The sequence below is a fragment of the Achroia grisella genome, unplaced genomic scaffold (genome assembly GCF_030625045.1).
Source record: "Achroia grisella isolate CSIRO2021 unplaced genomic scaffold, CSIRO_AGI_Agris_v1 utg512, whole genome shotgun sequence".
Lineage (NCBI taxonomy): Eukaryota > Metazoa > Arthropoda > Insecta > Lepidoptera > Pyralidae > Achroia > Achroia grisella.
This window is the reverse complement of record NW_026712906.1, coordinates 1,377,679-1,400,680: the sequence shown is the minus strand read 5'-3', so window position 1 is coordinate 1,400,680 and position 23,002 is coordinate 1,377,679. Positions and strand designations below refer to the sequence as shown.

Here is a 23,002-nt window from a genome sequence, read left to right as displayed (position 1 = left end):
ATATACCTATACATATCTGTTTGTTATTTTATATCCTTTCGCATTCATAGTATTAGTATGGATTTATAGATTTTGTGGTCTTGTGAGTAAAGAACAGATTGTTTCCCAGTTGCTAAACGTAGTAGGATATTCCGACGATCCTAATACTTATGTTAAGCAATTATTAAGATATATACCTAACTGTCTTCAGGGATAGGGGTTTTTAATCCTACCTAATATTTTAATTATTGCGTGTTTTTTTTTATACCACTTTGGTGGCAAACATGCATACGGCCCATCTGATGCAGTTAGCAACGCCTATAGATGCCTGGAACACCAGGGGTGTCACATGATGGCGTAGCCGACCCTAAGTAAACCTTAGTAGACCCTTGATTTGTGTGAATAAAGTAGATTCAGGAACATTTCGGAGTTGTTTAATAATCCACTGGTTATAAGATAATATTTGGTATTTTTTGTGAACGATGATGGTATGGTGATCACTTGCACTAAGTGATGGAGTCAGTACATATATTATTTTATACAACTTACACAATTCATATCATGTCTTACACAATTGTTTTATAAATATATGATTAATAATGGCTACGAACTAAATTGTATTTTGTGTTGCTATACTTTGTCTAGTCATAACCAATGAAGGTGACAGTTATTAAATCGATTCGACGAGGACAATTCGTGATATGGACTGCAATGGAAATCCATTTGCGTTTAGTATTAAAATGCTTTTGTTCTAACTCTTTTGCTATTATTCTATATACATCATGAAAGTCAAGATATTGTTGACTATGGATAAAATATTATCCTATTTTAGAATCATAATTAAGCAATAAAATCACAAATAGACACAAAATTAAGATTACGACCAACAAAGACTTCACTGAACAGTGTCGCTATATGAGTTTTACATCATCATCAGACATCTGACTAGGTTTTACGGATAACTATTTTCCTGAACATATACCTACCTAATATGTATGAAAACTAGGCTTATAATTTAAGATTCTGAACCCCCAAAAACTATATTAATTTTGATTAAATCTGTATGAAATCCTATATGCACTGAACATTATTATTGATCATAAAAATATTTATCGAAGGCATAACTTCACTTTTTTGCAATTTATTCATAATTGAATATTGTATTGCAGATCGCAACCAGAGATGAGATGGAGCGCAGCGTCAGCGGTGAGGTGACGAAACGGTCCAAGATGGCGGACCACACTTTCGACGCGATACCATGGGGCGGCTAACTCCGTGAACTGTGACCGAGACAGATATACAGATATCGTATGGAGATGAACGGGACGGAAGCGCGGGGCGAAGAGCAGGCGGTGGCGCTCGCGTTGAGCGTGGCCGTCACCGTCATCTCCGCCATTGGATTACTCCTCAACGCCTACATATTGTTTGTCATCGTTATAACTAAACAGGTAAACACTGATCAATTATAGCCGGTAACATACAGTCGGTTAGTCGTCAGGTTGCAGGTGATAAGCGCATTCGAATGCTATTTTGTATTCAACGCCTTGCCTAATATGTATGTAGATGAGCGGCGTAGCATCCAAACGCAGCAATTTCACGTCGCATTTGGTCAACCTGATGACTAACCGACTGTATACCACTAACCTTATTTTTGGAAAGGCTAATCCTATATCCTTTTGTTTAAATATTATTTTTTTATTTGAAGCAAATTAAAAATATACTGCTGTTGACGAAACTATATTATGTGGTTTCCCATAGTTTTTTATAACTAGTATAGGAAACCTGCTGAACCTACATGATGGAAAGTGGTATCTCCATCTCATGTGTTGCTACTAATTTATATAACTGCGTTTCTTATAATAATTCAAACAGTACAAATAGAGAAAACAACTATAACAACAATGTAGAAATTTTTTCTCCGATTCTAAAACTACAAAATAAATAATTTTGATGTGGAATAGTAATACCTACACCTACATACATTCTCTATCTACGTGAGAAACGTAGTTTAACGATAGGGTCGTCGTAGTTATCACATAAACTTGAAACTTTACTATGTAATGTTATGTCAGAACAGTCAAATGTATGGGACTTTACTTACGTATATGCTTTCATATATGTTACATATATTTCATAAAGTGAGTAATAAAAGTTTATTTCATAATCACTTGGTTATGGAGTTTTTTGTAAGAGTAGTAAAAGTATCACACAAGAAAGCATTTGAGAATTCACATTGATAATGCTGCAAAAAATACAAATTAATTTCACGATATAATATAAATATAATATTTTTTTAATTAAATTACATAAAGATTCTGGAACGTTTATGAGAGTATTCGACATTGTATAGCAATAAATGATTTTGCTTAGACTGCCCTAGATTCTGGAACGTTTATGAGAGTATTCGACATTGTATAGCAATAAATGATTTTGCTTAGACTGCCCTAGATTCTGGAACGTTTATGAGAGTATTCGACATTGTATAGCAATAAATGATTTTGCTTAGACTGCCCTAGATTCTGGAACGTTTATGAGAGTATTCGAAAATGTATAGCAATTAATGATTTTGCTTAGACTGCCCACAAATCTACAAGCCTAGGATAAAAGTAAAATGTATTAAATGCAAAAAGAAACATCAAAATAGACATATTATTGGTAGTTTCGCCAATTCTAAAGGAGTTATATTTTATAACTCCTTTAGAATATATGATAGGCTATATGATGATAGTATTTTGTTTTCGGAAATAGACTCACAATAACATCAATTCCGTAGAAACGTTAGGAATAGTTGTAATTATTTTATATAAAATTGTAATAAATATCAATATTTACATTTACTATGTAAAAATAAACCCTAATATATATATCTTTACGCTTTTTTATACTTCTTTTCGTAAGTCACCGAAACAGGGGTCAATTAAATAATCAGAGATTTCGTAACTTTTTTAATTACTTCGAATTGGTTTCTATTAATTAAAATAAAGAATTTTTTAGCAATGTCACTTTTGTTTTATACTAGTCGTTAGCCGCAATTTTGTCTATACAACCGTTATTTCACTACCTTCTAGATTTTTCGAAGATAAAAGTATAGCTATACATAAAACTTTTAGCCATTTGGTCTTGAAAAGGTAATACATATACAGACACATTTTCGTGTTTATAGTACTGGTATAGTACACCCGTCTGTGCTAATGGTTTACGCGGGAACACTTGTGGGGGAAGATAAGATGCACATGAGGCCAGCTCAGTCATCCCTACGTGACAAATTTATTACGAATTTATAATGATGGTTTCCAAGGTGATCCGTGTGAAGGTTATCCTGACAGTACATCGCTAGCAGTTGGGTCAACAGTCCACATTACTAACAATCCCCTTTCCTGCAAATGTATCTATATATTTATATAAATTGTCTAGTAGGTACCCATAATACAAGATTTGCTTAGCTTGGAACTATATAGCGCTGTATGAATTCTCCAGAGATATTTTTATTATATATTGAAATATTTCTTAATTATCACCAATAACCTAACAAACGAAATTCACTCCGAAAGACGGTGGGTTCGTCCCTTGCCACATTTAATTAAAAATCCTTAGAATATTATAGCCGCATCAAGTGTTATTACCACGACTTCAATGACAGATAAGCACTTTGACTACCCCATCTAGATTGCAGTCGTGAAGATGATTATAATTAGTAATAGAGAACAGATATATTGTAATATCTATAATGTAAATATAGATATTACAATATAGACTTATGTAGTAGTGTGTATAAAGGAATCGAGTAAGTAGGTGCTTATGACATCTAAAATACATTGCTTCAATTGGTTATGTTCATGACATATGTAATTAGGTACGTACTTGTATGGATAATAATGAAATACCCACGTACAATATGCACCCAGCTGCTTGAACGGTATACACTAGTAGGGCAATAGTAATAGGATCGCTATTAAGTTAGGTCGGTTAGCCAAACGTAGCGAATTCCTTAGGAATTCACGGCGCAAGAGCGTATGTATGATCATACTTTTATTTTGCTTAATAATGATAATGGAATGGTATACTCGTATTATCGCATTAGCGATCCGAGAATTCCGAGCGAGAATAAGTTTACGCAGACGGGGCATCAGTGAAATATGATAAGATGACCATAAGGTCAGATCAGTTAGCCCATCGTGGTAAATTCACCATAAATATAACGCAAAGGTTTCTAGGGGAAACCACGTGGAGGGCGACCCTATAGCTAGTACGTTGCTAGCTATAGGGTCCACATTATTAACAACCGCTTTTCCCCCTACGTATGTATGACCTTATTTAGCTAATACAAGACTAAACAGTTATCCCTTCACTATCTGAAAGGATAAGTGTTTTGTCTTTTATATATACGAGTACACATGGCGCGGTGTAACGAAAAAAAAATATTTTAAAACGACCTTAATATTATTTTATTTTCAATACTATATTACTATATATTATATGCTTTACTTTTAAATCTCAAAATCGGGCATAATAATGTCCTCATTTGATATCCACAAAGAAATTTTTTTTTAGATTTTCTAAGAAGCTAGAAAAACTGAAATAATTAAAACAAATGCAGTTGCACATAAGCACAGCAGGAAGCTGCGGTTTGCGTTTATGCTCCTCCTATTTGGGTTTACACAGTCATGTCTTATCTCAAAGATGCGTTTCCTGCTAGTTTTAATTGAATTTTGAAAGTTAATTAAAACTTTAGTACTTTTCTTCAATTGAATATATGTTTGTACAATCGTAGGTACATGTTACGGGTTAATAACGTCCTTATCGTTCTGTGGATTGTATTATGGAATAATTTAATATTTTTGTATAATTAATACTGAAATTAGCAAAACCAAATATATTATATGTGCCAGAGAAACTGTGGAGTCAAAGTTGTGTCGCGTATGGGATACAACCAATATTGGAGAATAAAAATGATTAGGCATGTATGTATATATTCTATATATTCTTCAGAGTATATTTATTTATTTAACACATAATAATTGTTTTATCTATAGTATATGTATATAAGATGTAATAATATACATATAAAGATTATAAAGTTGTACGCGAGGGTATTTAGCCGCGAAACAGCTTGCTTTGTAATATGTGTATCTTCCGGAAAGGTGATGTAGGACAGATAACGTAAGTGTCACATGATTACGTGACGTCTGTGGTGCTAAGACAGTTTGTTTGATATTTCAATTTTATCAAAAACCATAATGTTTTGTCAATTAGAGTTTATATTACAGGAACTAGACATGTGATGGATATACATAAATATTTTTTTTTAAATACACCGCAACATTACCAGACCAATACAAAACTCATGAATATAAATGTCTTTATTGTAAAGGATTCAAACTCCCTCCCATTGGAAAGTAAGACTGTGTATTTACCCGTTGGTGAATTACGTCAGATACGTAAATGTAGAAATGTATTTGACCTTTATTCTCCCGAACTTTGGATTTGTCGTTACACTTCGTTAAGTTTGAGGACCTTAGAAAGACACGCTACTTTTTATTCTGGTAAAGTATCAATCTAATTCCATCGGGAAATATGAAGAAAACATTGGGTCATGTTTTCTTCACACGACCGAAAAGTCGATGGGCCTCCTTAATAATCAATTAATACCACTGTAGGAAAAACTGCTTTATTTATTTATTTCTTAACTCTTTATTGTACCAGAAGTAAATTACAAAGCATAGTAATTAGAGTAATAAGAAACAGCTGTCTTTTCGTATAAGCATACCTAATCTTCCAGACAACTTTTGAGGAAAACACAGAAAGTGGTAGTTGATGCTTTAATGGAATAGAGAAGTAATAATAAAAGAAGAGTAATATTAATTTAATAAATATCATATACTACTTACATATATGGTATATATTAATATAAAATAAATAATAAAATATTAAGTGGTTTTTACTTAATATTTTATTATTTATTTTATATTAATATATACATATATGTAAGTAGTATGTGATATTTATTAAATTAATAAATTAAAAACCTCGCAATTAGGAACAAGCTAAGAGGGATAGAGGATAACAGAATAAGAAGAAGATATTTCTATACATATAGCTATTTAAGATTAAGAATAGGCGGCTTGGTATAGGTTTTTATTTCCAATTGTTACTGTGCGATGAAAACGAGGTATGGCAAGCTCCGTAACCACATTAAAAGTTGGTTATCAGTGAATGTTCAATTTAATAATATCTGAATTCTTAGACGAATGCCTATCAGTCGTCTATATTTTCAAGGTTTTACAAACAAGCACAACGTAAATTTATAGATCTGTTAATTTAGTAATTACGGATCTAAACTGGAAGCAGGCATATTTATATTTTTAATCTAATACTCCGTAATATGAGTGGGAATGTATACGAATCATAAGATGCATGTATACCTACAGCCTGTTGGTTTAGAGCTCTTGGAAGACATCTGTTGGTAGCGGCTTGTCCACCATTATTTTTATAAATATTTGATTATTTTAATACCTCTTTTTTATTAGTCACTTTTGACTTCCTTATGAGAATTCTTCCTTCCTTAAGAAATATACACATACAATTACTTTTAAGTACTTTTTTTTTTTTATAAAATAGTTGTATAGTGATCCCGCTCCAGTCACAATCATTTTTTCCAAAATATACTCGTAATATAATAAAAAATAAAACATATACCGATAAAAAGACCAAGATTAGCAATGCGATTGTTTTGTATATGCCTACGAGTGTTACGGAATATCTTTTATTAGCAATCAGAATGTATTATGACCATTCTTTTTGTAAGCGTATAAAGACTCTATAAAACAAAATTTTAAATGCTTTGATAATAGATATAAAATCAATAGCGAATATCTAGTTACGTGACAACTGTTATATGTATATCAAAATAAATATCATTGTACAATAGGCCAGACAATCTAATTGCAAATGACATTCCGTTCCTAAAATTTGATATTACACCTTTGATGTTTTACCATTTGGAAATTCTATTTATGGAGCGTGTACTGTCCCTTTTATAGTACCTACATTAACAAAATGAGAAAGATGGGCTCTTTGTTTAATGAATTTGAGGTTGTGACCTGAGGCAGTTATGTTCAACCAGTGTTAATCTGTCTGAATTAAACCAAGTGTGATTAATTAAAACAAAACTCGTGCGATCAATTTTAGCTTATAACTCTGTAAGTATTAATTATTTAGTTAGTTATTAGTTAATGCTCGCTACGTATATGAAGGAATCGCGTCGGCCTTAAATTTATGTTACGGGAAGGCTGTTCCTCTAAATAAAATGTACAGTCTGATTTCTATATATATCTCTTACAGTCATGTCAGAGATAGTCTAATATAGTAATAGAATTTTATATAGCTAATGGCTACTTATGCCTATCAATCTCGATAAATTTAGATCCTCGATTAAGCAGTTATGAAAGCACTTATAATGAGGCCCTTCTCTGAATTTTGAATGGATCGGCTTGTCGGCTAATATCTTATACATGTATATAAGATAAACGCTGATGTTCGTGACTTCGTGTGCTTGGAATTTTATTTTATAAATTGGTAATTCCACTTGGCTATATTTATTTTTATTTTTTTAGAAATAAGAGATATAATCTTAATTCAGAAATGATTGATTCCCTATACAAAATTCATCCCCTACTTCGACTCTTCCAGAATAGTTTAGAGAAAAATATTCGCCTTGTATGTCCAATTTCATTAGTAGCCGTTTAGTTCTAAAATAGTTGATACAAAGTAGGATGAATTCACTTCTCATTTATAGTAGGTATCAGAATGAATACAGATTTCAAAATATCTATTTATGTTTTGTTTATATGAGTAATACTCTACATTCTCTTGTATTGTAGGATTGCGGTTTTGGAGAGAATAGGTTTTTTGCCGACCTTTTTGGCTTAGTGGCGAATATGTCTATTAGACAGGGATTTATGGGGTCTATTCTCTTGAGCATGAAATTTTAACATTTATCACAGAAATACCTTTACACACAATATTACATTTATTGATTTAGGTAATGGTGTCTTAAATAATTGTATCAATAATAATACGATTTTGAACTTAGTTATAGTCTACGGGATTTTTGGCGACTGTTCGTTGTGGTGATTACAATTCTATCGGTAGATTTTGTTCAAAGATTGTTTATTAGTTCCCGATAATTAGATGCTCTTACAAGTATGTCCGTGCTTAAAATTTTGATAATAGCATCGAAATATCTGGAGCACTTATTTAATATTTTGATGCTAAATATTCGGTTTAACCGATGCGCGATGTAGGATTTGTAAACAAGTAAGCACCGATAAATTACATCACACGTAGTGAGAGGGGATTGACAAAGACATTGTATAATATAGGATCCTAAATTTCGTGATGTCACTTTTCAATATCTAACATCTCTAAGTAATGAAATAAGAAATTGGAAGTATTAACGAAAACTTTAAAAATAATACCAAGTTTATTTGTATATAAGGTTTAAATTATTTTGTTCACATCTTTTCACTCGGTTTATTAGTGAAAAAATGCGACATATAGGTCGTCACGCTAGAGAGGAAGTAGTATTACCTATATATTTGACTGTCTATAGCGGACAAGAGCGGAATGGAAAAATTAAAAATATATATAGTTCATTATAGAGTACAACCATCAAAAAAAGTTCTAAACTATGATAAAATACTTTTCTAAACCCTTCATTTGTTCTTCGAGAGGTGTTGAATCTAAATTAATAAGGGTAGATCAAAGTCGCTTGGTACAATAATTAATATCGTGTCATAGATCCCAAGAGTCGGGTGTCTTGCTATTTCTGACCTCAAGGTATTTTCCATACCAAGGGTATGACGTAGATTTAATGCTTGCAATAAACGTAACAGCTATAAAGAGCACTCGGTGTAAAAACGCTTTTTCTAGAAAATAACAACTAACTATATTAATATGAGTGTATTTTATATAACTATGTCGGCACAAGCATTCGCCTTAATCTGCCATAATATCAAGGCAACTACAATATAAATAAACATTCATTTTGATGTTACTGGTTTTTTATGTCATTGGGATGGCAAAAAAGAGGACGTTTCACCTGATGTAGAGTAGTAACCGGTACCTTTAGCGTTTATTAAGCATTACGGTCATCACCTTATCATATGATACCCGTGCGCTGATGCTTTGCAATTCCGAAGGACAAAGATATCATGCCTCTTATCCTATCTTATCTTACCTAAAACACAGCTTACAAAGCAAGTCGCTTTACTGCTGAAATAGGTAGGTAAAGGTAGACATACGTAATTAAATATTTAGTATATCATCTCCAATAGGTTCATTTAAAATTTTGAAGTACGCATCTCGGACTTATCTACCTTAGCATGCGATATCTCGACCATCTTAGCAAAGTCGGCCATCTTGACTATGTCACCGTACCTGCAATCTTGGCCACTCATCCATGCCACCACTTTCCGCGCCTCGTTAACTACGCCTGAGATTAGACGTGGAATTACACCGTCATTCCAGTTTTAAGTTATGAGAATTCTCCGACTCCAATATTTTGTAGACAACGTGAAACGCAAGCGTTTTCGTCGGCCCTAATGCTGTTAGAAATTATTTCTTGGTAGAATAGCATTATTTAAATAATCTTTATTATTCAAGATTATACTTAATAAGGTAGGAGTAGACTTTAGACATCCGCTTCGGCTAGGGGCTTTTTAACAGTTCGTTAATTTATGGGTCCGATATTTGCTAATGGAATATTTATAATACTATTCATATTTTAATTATCATCTGACATTTACTAATGTTCACTAATACTATTAAAGCTTGTTTTGTTTAAGGACATAACGCTAAACAAATACAAGAATAAAAAAATATTATCTGTGAGTATATAAAAGATGGACGAGAAAAAGTATGATTGGGAGAGTTTATTATTTAGTTTATTAACATAACCACAGATAATATAATATTACATAAGACTTATTGTTTAATTTCAATCGGTTTATAAACAAAAAAGTTTTACTGTTACGAAGTCACAGGATTGGTATATACTATGATAACCCTAAGATTACTTAGTGTGCATCACTCTTATAGCCACATCATACCGCACTATCAGCGTTCTGCGTTGGATGCACTTCTAAGAAAATTGTTGAAATCGACTCCACTCAGGCTTCGAATGTGAGGTGCCGACTTACCCCATCAACATTCGTCACATTTTATTAATTCATTGATGAGGTGTGTCATATCTTTAATTAGTTATTAATATTTTAAAAACCTCCTGATCATCCGGTCCTCCATAGTGCAGTGATCTAGAAACTTTTTGCCACGCACAACCATGTTGTGGTCACCTTCTTATTCTCAAGTGCGGCGATAATCACTTACCATCAGGTGAACCGGAAAATCGTTTATCCCTATCTCTATGCTATATAAATTGTAATTCTTAATAAAAAAAACTTAAGTCAATATGCATTTCGTCCTCTAGTTGTGTCCTCCGTACTTGTCTCACCTAGCTCGCAGGCATATACCTACCAATTTTGCTGGTCAGTGTAAATTCCGTACAAACATATATTTTTCAGCAAACAAATATACATACAAATCGGAATTCAGTTCAAGAAATATTATTCAAGTTAAACAAAATGAATCGAGATGTTTACATTGGTGTTTACCAGGTCAAATTAGACATTCAAGTGAAATTACCATGTCTGCAGTGGGAGATAAGTTCAGGCAGATGTTATTAAACCGAAATGTTCTGAGCTGACTAGCAAATTATATTGTCATATTTACCTAATCGTCAACCCTAATAGGGTTGAACAGCCATTATTAATTAACATTTTTATGAGAACATAATTAAGAATGCTAATCCGTGAGTTTGTACATTTATTAATGACTAGCCCTGGCTTCGCACAGGTGTACATGTATTATTCGTATAAAGTTTTCTGTTAAATAATTCTATCTATTGCTAAAAAGTGCATTTAAATCTATTGCGTGGTTTAAAAGATCTAAGAGAACAGACAGCGGAAGCGTGTTCATTTTATACTATGCGAAGACGAATGAATGATATCTATACGGTGCTATCTAAAAATTTAACAACAACTGTAGGTTGAAAATAAATCACAATCAAATATAAGTGATATTTTTAGTATAGGCAACAGCAGTCATATGGAGCGTTAATTTGTTCATAATTCAAATTTTATAAAAATGTCGCCATAAACATTCATAAAAATCTATTAAAAATGTACAATCTCTCTAAACATACTTGGAATGCGTTCCATGTTTCACTATATTGAAAAGTTTTGTTTTATAAGCAGCCACTTAGTAATGTACCTGTGTTTTAAGTTGTTACATTTGTCTCTAAGATCTACGACTACAACTTTTATCGAGAAACTTTAAATTTATAGCTCGAATTCTAATGACAGTTTTCTCACGGAGTACTAGTTATCGTTGAATAGATAAATATAATAGATAATATAAGTTTAGACATATATAAACATATTGTTCGTCTTTTTGCAATCGTATAATATCGTATAATCTTATATACATTTAATTTAAAATATATTGTTAGGTTAAGTTAATTATATGATAAAATTGGGTAGATAGCACCTAATTTAATCTGGTATAATATTAATGGTATTTACTTACTAGCAGTTACACACGACAACGACTATTTTTTTATTTTTTTACCGTAATATTATAATATATTTCCATATCTTATTTAATTAAAAGGCGATAAACAGGTAGACACAATTTCACATTTATAATATTATTATAGATTACTTTTGCACCATTATTTTTCGAATATATCCTTAGTAAATAAAAGAAATTGTACACAAGCGAACCCAGTTTACATTGAATAAAAATGAAAAAGATTGCAAGTCGCCTTTGTGAGCTGTGTAATTAAAGATTTTTATTCATGCAGCAAATTCCACAGCAAACAATATAGTTTTTATAATGTAAACCTTGTACTGTATAATTAATGGCAAAGTTACTTGTAGTTATTTATTTTCAAAATAATTCGTCTATCTCAAATAGGTAAGCAGAAATAATAATAATAATAAGAGTAACACGTAAAAATATAATCTTGTTAAATACTTAGGCTGAGACCCGTACATAGCAAAGATACCGGTGAAAATTGAGAAGAAAAATAATAAAAATCTTAGGACAATTCACACAGTGCCATCTAGTCCCAAGTTAAGCTAGATTAAGCATGTGTTATGGGTACTAGTTAACTGATACAAATACATAACAATGTTTTTTTCGTAAAGTCTTAATTATTATACATAGAAAACGCCCAGATGGACACAAACAATCGTATATTATATTATCAATACAAATGTTTGTGTCGTGCGAGGAATCGAACCGGCGACCATTGGAAGGAAGCTAAACAAATTAAGGTAAACCGCAAGACCACCGAGGCCGTCAGAAATTAAGCCGAAACATCGTATGGCAATAAATGATTTTGAATTTGACTAGCATAAAATTAATAATGTTGTGCATAAGGCACCTTATTATATGATAATTATATTTTTTATAAATAAATTTTAAATATGTAAAATATTTAAAATTTATTTGTTGTTAATGTGAATGTGCTTTGTTCCATTTTTGTTGTTAATGTGTAAAATTATATGCCTTTTACCATCAGAGATCGTAGTTTCTCTTATAACTAAATATAAAAATATAGTCTTTAAGAAACCTCAGTTATTAAAAAATGTATTTAAATCCCATATAAAATATTATATAACTTAAAAACGAAAAATAGAATAGAATTTAAATAATCATAATTTTGAGCACTATACATAGTCATTTACATGTAGGTACATCCACATTGAAATAATTTCTCAAATCGGTGCAGTGAGTTTATTTTCCTTATAACAAAATTCACTCCCTCTCTCTTTATTATATTACTATAGATATAGAAGAGCTATTTTCTATGGCTTCGTTTGAATAGAAAATATACAAACACAAGATTTCATTATTATACATCTATCAGACAGCGGGATTTATTTGAGACAGCAGGGCGATTTGTTTTTCAAAGATCGAACTAATAAAATGGTTGAATGAACAGACAAAGGACAAATCTTGCGTGAAAATAAAGTATTTTACTATATATTTATTTGTGTTTACCTGTAGCCATTAAGCAAAAGGATCTTGACAGACATAATAATGATTGAACTGTACAGTAATCTAATAAGGAAATCTGATTTCGTTTTCTGATATATTCTTGTTAAAGATAATAAAAGAAATATTCAAATGAATGAATAAACAAAATCAAATGTGAATAAGTAACGCATATATTACTTAATTCCAGTTTATTAAGCTAAATTGTATTAATTTTAATTATATTGTGTCTTAGCTACCTAGTAGTTAGTTATGTTCTATATATTTATTGAAAACTACATGAAAATGCAACTTTTGGAATCAGTATGGAATGAATATATTGTATTTCGTATGCAATAGAGTAGGAAGGTAAAAATTAGAAATAATTATTGGTTTAGACAAACAGTACCTACAGTTAAACGTGAAACTATAAACGATAAAACTATGCACAATGTTACTATCAAACAGCTGCATACGTCCAAATGTGTAATTCCGATACATTTATTTGCTGATACAACACAGAACAATAAATATTACGGTCGCTAAAATATACAGAGCGAACAGAATTGCAGTAACTACGACGAACTGAAAGGACTCAAATACAATACATTGTATTCAACTTGATCGAACTCTGCTTTGAAGTGAAATCTATGACACAGAAGTACATAATGGCCTCGGTAGTCTAGCGGTTTAGCATACCGCCTTACATCCAATGCTCGCGGGTTCGATTTCTCGCACGGTACGAGTACAAACATTTGTATTCAGGAGTTATATATTATATAATATAATTTACAAGTAAATATTGTAATGTGTGTACGTATTTACATCAGTTGTCTAGTAACTATAATATAATACAAGTTCTGCTTAGCTTGGGACAGGACGTGTGAATTGTTGTGTGATATTATTATTATATTATATAATATAACATGAAAACTGTGAAGGACTAGCTCGCTATAAAAGAAAAATAAATTGACAGTAAAATATGTTATTAAAGTTTATTACACAAACATCAAATCAATTAATCAAAAACAAGGACAAAAAATCATCAAGGCATAGGCGTAGATTTTATTGAACTTACAATTTCAACAATACGTCTTTTCTCTTTGAAACTGAATGATTGTCATTTATATTTTTATAATTATACATTTCTAAGTCAAATTTTTTATTTGTTCTTAAGTTCAGCTGTACATTCAGCAATTTATCTGCAAATATAGTTGAAAGAAGCTTTTCTTTTCGTTTTCCACCAAACAGAGTTGTTATAGTTTCCTGTAGTTTCGTTGATGGAGATGTAGTACCGTTGACTTTGGACAAATTAGAAATGTCAGTTTTAGAGTTGTCTCTCTTCTTTCTAACTGGGAAACCCTTTGCATCTTCCTCGTAGTCTTCATCCGATTTATTCTTTTCTTTATTGGAATTCATAATATCTTTGTTCGTATAGCTAGAAATTAATAATATCTAAAGTATTAACAGGACCTGTCATGACTCAAACTAATTTAATTCTTTTGCCAAAATATTCATGACACAATAATCTTTTGTACATAATATCGTAGATTTGAGAAATTCTTTCATTGTTCAAAGGGTATATAATTCCAAACTATTATTATTAATATAGAACTTACAAAGTTACGAATACCCAAAACTAACCTTGGTAAAACAAAATTGTTTAAAATATCTTCCTTTAATTTCTCCGGTAGATAAGTGATGCTGGTTTTCATAAAATTGGAATCATCCGCTGTTCTCCTCGTTGATTTCATAGTAGTTAGTGATGGTGTTGGTCTAGTTGATGGCCGGGTTGGTCTTTTTGGACCTGTTCTAAATGTGAAAGGCGCTGGATATTGATATTTTGTATTATAGTTGACGTGTAAATCGTAGTAGTCAAACGGGAGTTTCTTTGAAACTTTTGGGTAGTACCAATTGCTTCTAGAGCCGATATTTTGATCAGGGACAGCGAATCTGGCTGGGTTAATATTCATGTGATGAAGCGCGTCAGGCCCATCCATCAGTCTACGTTGCCCAGCTATAGGATTCGGATGTGGAGCACCTTCAAGAAAGCCAGGACCATACGGTGCTGCAAATCTTTCGTCATAATTATTTGTCGTCTGAAATGAATAAAGAACGTTGACTATGGCATTTAAGCTCATAAATACAAAATATCTAGAGTTAATGACGTTTACCAGTTACCATCAGGTGGCCCACCTGCGTATATGTCATTCTAGCATAAAAATAAACCTTATAGTGATTACATTATTTGTGGCAATTACTATTTACTTTCCAATTACTTCGAAAAGACAGATATTCCATTTGTTTATATTTGTATACATGTTACGCGATATCTTATCCAATACTGTTTCAATATAATGATTCTCTTTGTAAAAGAGGCTTTATAAATTCTCGTTTTGTTCTTATAACAATTTCGTTACGATTGAACTAGGTGTTTTTGGAAAGAAAATGTTACCATTACCTATACTTTTGAAAAATATTCATTACACTACAAATTATATTTGTTAGTTTTGTATTATTTATTCTTCAAGATATTAGAGCTTTCAGTAGCTATTGTTTTCTTATTTATTCAATAAGAAAACAATAGTTACTTTGTTATTAGTTATAAGGTGTTTTTATCTGAACGACGCCGGGATTCAATTGTATGTATGCATCGACAATGTTAGGTAAGATTAGCTTACAAAGACTTACAGTTGTTAAATATTTTACGGTAGTGTGCTGCGGATTGTTAAATTTCCTCATATTCATGAGACTGTGGATTGCTTTTATCTGATCGAGGGAACCTTTTGGATATTTTTCAATTATCTGAAAAGGGAATGAATAATAAGCATTTTCATTACGATTAAACTGTACAAATTGGTTTGCGTGGGTAACTTTGTGTTATGTATTTCTGTCGCCAAGTAGCTGGCTTTGTTAACTGTTTCAATCGAAGGATGATTTTTTTGTTAATTTGGTTAAGAGCCAATACATTCTGATATATTATTATTCTTATTATTAGTTAAATTTTATGTACTATATAATAATTTACCTCGGCCATCATTGGATCTTCCGTAAAACCGTCTGTTGTAGTGCTCGGGTCGGGAGCCCTTGCGGTCAATTTCATCAAAGACCCTTCGTACCTGTTCTGCTCGTCGGACTGAAATACTGAATCATCTAGTCTTCGACCAGACGGTAATGTAGCCTCCTCATCTTCTGGAGCTCCGGTTCTAACTTAATAATTTCATTCATTACAAAAAAAAAAATAATTTCACGTCTGTTTTTGCTTTCGTAATTTGCTATATAATAATACAATAATATTTTAGTCCTCCAGAATGGGAACACATGAGTGGTATCACAGGTATGACGTGATAATGTGATGTTCGTGGTGCTCTTCATATATATAGGTGACGGTTACCCCTTACTATTCAAGTTATATTAAAAAAAAATCAAAACCAGACTTTTAACCTGTATCTACTCAACCTCATCATTGTGTAGAATATTAGATTAAAGCGGTTACATCATCTAAAATGTATATAGTGTAGAATAACTTGTGATGGCAGGCAGGGAGGGTGATAGTTAAGGCACAGCCCAATAGGATGGTCTGCCCAAATCCATTCACCGCGTTACTTGCCATCGTGCATTATACAAAAGATTGAAACATGTATAATTAGACGACTTTGACGACAGGAATGCAAATTTCATGTCATAAAATTTTTAACGTATTAAATGGTAAGATTAAAAGTAGGAATAAAAAATTACCTAGTATATAAATAAATTGTTTCAGTATAACTATCGTCCGTATTCAGATGGAGTAAAAATATAATTTATCATCATTCTATTTTATCTCCAAATTGTCGTAAGGGGCAAGTGTGGGGATAAAACACAAATCAAAACACCTTCATAAAAAAAGAAGCTTAATAAAAGCAGTCGACCGTTGATTGGTTGTTTTGATGAGCAGGCGAGTATAAAAAGAGGTGACTGTTTGCAAATAGTTCTAATTATAAATTATGATTGCATTAGAAGTAATTTTTCACAGCACATACTATAACGTATATATAACTACGGTACCAGCGTATTCGGAAAAAGGCAGTATTATGGAAAGTTATACACAAGAAAATTATTACCCCTTATGATTGTAATCGCTATTAAATATTTCTTAAAATATTATTATTCATGAAAATGGAATGCCGAACGTAGAACGCTGGTATAATTTCATTATTTTATTCCTGGTTTAAAAAAATATACACTTTCTTCTCGAACATTCCACGGCGTTATCGATAAAGACATTTACGTTATTTTTTTATTGTAATTACAACATACAGCATTTCTCCACTATAAATCTTTGATCAAATCTTCCTTCCCGCTCTTATTATTGAACTAGTCCATGTTACGTATTTAGAACTAATGATGCTTACGATTAGCTTCGCCGATATGGCCAGCCACAGGCATATGACCACTTCGTCTCCAATCCATATCATCCGCGATCTCGTCATCGAACACACCTCGTTTCAGATATACAGACACATTCGTCTCTGAAAATAATTATACAAATTAATACCTAAACCATAATAAATATGATATTGCAACATTAGCCAACAGAGCAATATAATTCTGCTTTTATGTTGGTCCAAATCTGAAATTAACGATGGCTTCCTCTGTAGGTATCTTGATTTAGTGATAGTGTGTTTATATTAATCTATCTTTAGTGTCTTTAATAAATCTATGTATGTTGTGTTTCAATTAACACTGGCCCTACTCCCACACTACAACCACGTAGTAGTTAAGGTTAGTAATAACTAACGATCTCAGAATACAGATTTACCTAACGTTTAAAGTATTGTACTGTTACATCAAACTACTGTTACTCAGACGAATCGTAAATATATGTATATCGTATACACAACAAAATTAATACGAAATTAAAGCAGATGAAAATGATATTCATTATAAAAAAAAATTAAAAATTGATTTATTATAAATTAATTTTTATAACATATCAAGTAAATAATTAGTTTATTAGCATACAACGTTATAATTTGTTTATCTCATTGCTTTCTTGATTCAATTATTTTAGAAATATGAAAGCGTAGCGGGTTTTGTATTAATTGCCGCATATTCTTATGTGAAATGTGAATACTATAAACATCAGATGGCAATTGTGAAGGACGTGGTCTAGTGTTTTGAGTAGTCATGCTCACTAAAATGTCCATACTTGTGGCGGCGTGGTGGGCCGGGTCATTGGGCTCCCTAAAATATGGTCGAGCGCAGTGATGGCTGGCTCATCCGTCATCTCGTGAACGGGTGCTGCTTGTCGGGACTGGTCAATCACTATGACTGATTTCTGATTATATATTATTCAATATTTTTTTCTTTTTGATATTTCATTGAATTAGTACTAATCGGTGGTTTGTATTCACACACTTAAACTTAAATTGTAAGTAAGAATAAATTATTTAAAAGAGCAACACACAAGTTTCTGGATTGTTCTTCTTGTGATGAGACAGCATTCCGAATGAGGGGTAGATTAAAAAAAAAAAATGTTATGACTATTCAAAAGTGCTTCAATGTAAGTTTATTTGAATAAATGATTTTCTATTCCATTCTATTCTATTCTATTCTAATACCACATAATTTACCACGTTTTATAAAAAAAGTACGAACCTTTCAAGTCGATGTATTCAGCTAGCGAGTAATTGTATCCTAAAGCTACGCCGGAAAGCGAGGCGGTGATTATGACGCAGCAAACAGCCGAGCTGATGCAGCAAGACATCGTGAAAGTCCATAACCTATGTATAATGAACTTATATATAATATAAATAATATATAAATATATCAATCATCCTCATCTGCTTCTTCTTTATCCCAATATTTGGGGTCGGCCTAATATGTTTTTCTTTTCCATTCATCTTTGTTCGCAGTCATCTCTTTACTCCCTTTCTTACCATATCCTCTTTCACATAGTCCATCCACCTCTTTTTAGGCCTTTTTTGATATTTATAGACAACGGGCACCTATAGTATCTTGCCATCACGTAGACCATCAGCCTATTTGTCTTACCAGTTACATTAAAAAACTTTAACCTACGAAAGTATTCAAATAGAGTTTAAAATTTAGTCGTTGCCTAAGAAGCGTGAAAGAATTCCAATCTTCTGTTGTTGCCTCAGGCGAGAATTTAAACTTGCTTATATAAGGTGAAGTAAAACAAAAAGATCAAAGAACATATTATTATAATAATAGGACACGCCAAGCACAATATGAATACAACTGTTTAAAAAATATTTAACAGTTGTTTATAATTATAAAATGGTAAATATCTCTTTTATGTAATGTTGGAAATTTTATGAAAAATAATTCTTTAGGCGGACAACAATGATTCTATTTCATATTGATCTAACTTTTTTTATTATTTACATTCTTATTACTTAGAATAAAATTTATCTATAGGTTTGTTCGTTCATAAGCTTAATAAATAAACCAAAGCCGGATGTAGAACAACACCTGCTCGCGTATTTTATCTATCTGATTATGTTACCATGAAAAGGAATGGGGAAACCAATTTTCGTATAATAAGCTAAGATTGATAAGAATGGTAAAAGCTTGTATCCTATATATTATGTACAATAAAGTACTCTCCCAGTGAAGCAATCAATAAGACGAGACGAAACTCATTTAGGAATATTAAATTTAGTTTGTCAACAACTCTCATATTATTGCTTGGAATGGATATAGAATGTAATAAAGCGAACAATCTCTACGTAATTACATAGAGATATGGTAATTGTTAAATGAAGATTTAGATTGTAGTCACTGTCATTAATAGAAACGTATTTTACTTGATTTAAATATATAATAGTCTACATTATATAGGTACCTACTATTTACATATTCTGTGGTCTAGTTACAAATATATATAGATAGCATAATATAACCTATATATATATGTACCTATATATACTCATAAATTAACAATGGACCAAATAAATTCTATTTAAAATAAAGATTTTTTAACTTAAGACTTACTGTTCCATTAGTGAAACATATATCTCACTGATTAAAAACCCAAGAAGTTTATACCCAAATTCTTTCAAAGTTATTATTTATGGAAGACTTTTCCTATATTTCATATCATTTATTATAAGGAGCCGACAAAAAAAGAAGATATTTTTACGAGTTAAAATTTCGTGTTATAATACTAAAATTGAGATGTGATGTTACAGGATCTAAGACCCCTCCCAGGAGGGTGGCAAGCGTCCTAGATGTCATAATTTTTTTATAAGATATTTGTGACTGCTCCAGCTTGTTATATACAATATTACATTTTGTCGACACCCTTATTTATTATTTTATTTATGAACTCCCCAGACGAACCAGAAGTAAAAAAAAAAATATACTTTAGAGTAAAGATACAGGCGGTCTTATCGCATAAGCAATCTTATCTTCCAGTTAACCTTTGGGTAGTAAAGTCAGAAATTGGTAAAGTATGAATGGACCAGAGAAAAAGGCATAATAATATTAATTATAATTTGTTAATATGTGGTGTAATTTATAATACTTTAAGGAAGGTGTTACATGTGAATGTGGAGGATTATAAGAGCAGAGGAAGGCCGAAAAAGTGATAGACTATGTGAAAGATGATATTTTAAGAAAATAATGAGATGACTGCGAATAGAGATGAATGGAAGAGAAAAACATATTACACCGACCCCAAAAAATGGGATAAAAAAGAAGCAGATGATGATGTAGCGTAATATATGAATGGCCTATAATGATTTATCTTTGAGTATTGAAATTATGTTTACCTTTGTAACAGATCAATCATCCAACCACAACATGTAAAGATGCAACACATTATGATGGTCTAAATTCCGGCCCATTTATAATTATATTGGGATGACTGGAAATCGAAGAGATTAATATACATATGTGATTAATAATAATATCCCTTGACAATTCACACAGCGCTATATAGTCCAAAGCAAAGATTGTGTTATGGATACTACACACTTGATAGATATACCATTTTTTTTTATAAATTCGTTTGTATATAGGTACATAGAAAACACCCAGACTAATACAAACAATCATACTCCTAAATCCATATTTGTACCGAGCGAGGAAGCGAGCCCGCTATCATCGGAATAATATTTATATGTGTATTTATCAAAAATATACAATTCAATTTATTCCAGTAAAACACATCGATATTTAAAGTAATAAATAAAATAAATTACTTCAGACATGACACAATCAATAACTTTCAATGGAACGATCAAAGTATTATTAACTTCAGTTCAATATAGACGACGATATCTCATATTTAACCTTATATTATATATATATGTGTAATAACATTCTAAAGCTCTATGCATTGAGCGGTGTCTATAAGAGTAGACTGAACCTAAGAAAATAAAATTGTAATAACTTGTACGACTCGCCCTGCGACAACATATACCCATGCATACTGGTATTTAATTTACCTAAGTTTCCATCTAATTACTGAAGTAGTTTAGTCGTAAACACGTGACAAATGCACAAACACACCAGCATATTATGTACATTAAGAATTTCATTAGGTATTCTTAATACAATTAACTAAATATAAGACTCTTTTAGAGTAGCTACAATTATTATGCCTGTGCTATAGATCCCGTCCCGCACTATCACGTAATTAACACGTACATAAACGTAAAATTTCCTGGATCACTAATAGAACTTTTAATATTAGAAAAAATATTAATAATATCTCTGGACAATTTACAAACCGCCATCCAGTTTTAAGCTAAATAAAGCTAATTGATAAGGATACTGAACAACAGATATATAATATACTCGTATTTGTATCATCTTCAAATTCAATAACTCAAGTATCTCGTTTCTGACACTTAGACTTATTTTTATGTTTTTTTGAATCAATATGAGGATAATTAGTGTTAAATTATAAATATATATATATTGTTTTATATATTTTTATAAAATTACAGCTATTTGTCTTATAGATGAAATAGACAGAAACGATAACCGAAGGTCTCTATTCTCCCAAACATCTCATACTTCTTCCAGTTTTATAGGTTCGCTGCTGTGACCCTTGACTCATTACCTAACCCTCGAGTCAGACAGACTCATCTCTTTTGAATCAGGTTGGACTACACTAATGCTTAATCTAGATTATACGATATAAAAGTCGATAATGATGTAGGTACCAATATCATTATCTACTTTTATATATTAATAAAAATTAAAGTTGACAAGAATACATAAAAAAGTTTGTTAATAAGCAAGTCCAAAGATTGTATTATTTATTTAATCTATAAATTATTTTATGTTTTATTTTTAAAAACTACGTAATAATAATAAAAATACTGAATATAAGAAATATATATACAATTTAATCTTACCTTCCAATATTATTATTATTATCCTTCTATTAAAGCTAGGTTAGAAAGAGCCGATGACTAAGTCGATCCCTTTAGTATAAATTTGTGTTTGTCAAACATAATGCAATAACTTTATTTAATAATAACATTAATTTACTTTATCGGTGTACTCTCAATCACATTATAAATAAATTATCACCAATCCAGACATTCATCAGGACATAGACCTCAGATTTGATCACAGTCTACTCTACAGTCCAATAATTACAAAACTCTAAAGAGGTTTGTTGAGATTATTAAAAAGGCTAATAATTTTATGGTAAATAAAAGTACTTTATTGTAGCGGATAGTTTGTCATTTTGATTTATACAAATAAGTTGCTTTTGTAATACACCTAGACACTAATATCTATATATTTTTATTATATAATTGGTTGTCAAACAACCTGACAGCCCTCTTAACTTGTAATGTCACTTATACTGCCTTATATGCTCATTTTTAACTGATAGAAACTTTCAAATAAGCTGCTTGGCCGCTGAAATAGATGCGATTGAGTTATCTACGACAAAATT

General features: G+C 31.3%; 2 protein-coding genes across 2 annotated transcripts in view; one reads left to right on the top strand and one right to left on the bottom strand.

Annotated features, from left to right (window-relative positions):
• The window catches only part of LOC131846737 (beta-3 adrenergic receptor-like), an 83,559-nt gene that overhangs the window by 52,746 nt on the left and 7,811 nt on the right, over nt 1-23,002 (top strand). The window contains exon 2 of the mRNA XM_059196120.1: nt 1,149-1,427. Within this exon, the coding sequence (XP_059052103.1) occupies nt 1,290-1,427 (138 nt within the window). The 5' untranslated portion in view covers nt 1,149-1,289. The remainder of the gene's footprint in view (nt 1-1,148; nt 1,428-23,002) is intronic.
• Nucleotides 14,126-22,645, bottom strand: LOC131846738 (uncharacterized). The gene is made up of 8 exons (XM_059196121.1): nt 22,452-22,645; nt 20,856-20,950; nt 18,718-18,842; nt 17,472-17,588; nt 16,106-16,287; nt 15,769-15,882; nt 14,722-15,176; nt 14,126-14,515 (listed from the first exon to the last, which is right to left on the bottom strand). Exons 2-8 carry the CDS (start codon nt 20,903-20,905, stop codon nt 14,152-14,154), a joined length of 1,407 nt encoding a protein of 468 aa, XP_059052104.1. The 5' UTR covers nt 20,906-20,950; nt 22,452-22,645; the 3' UTR covers nt 14,126-14,151.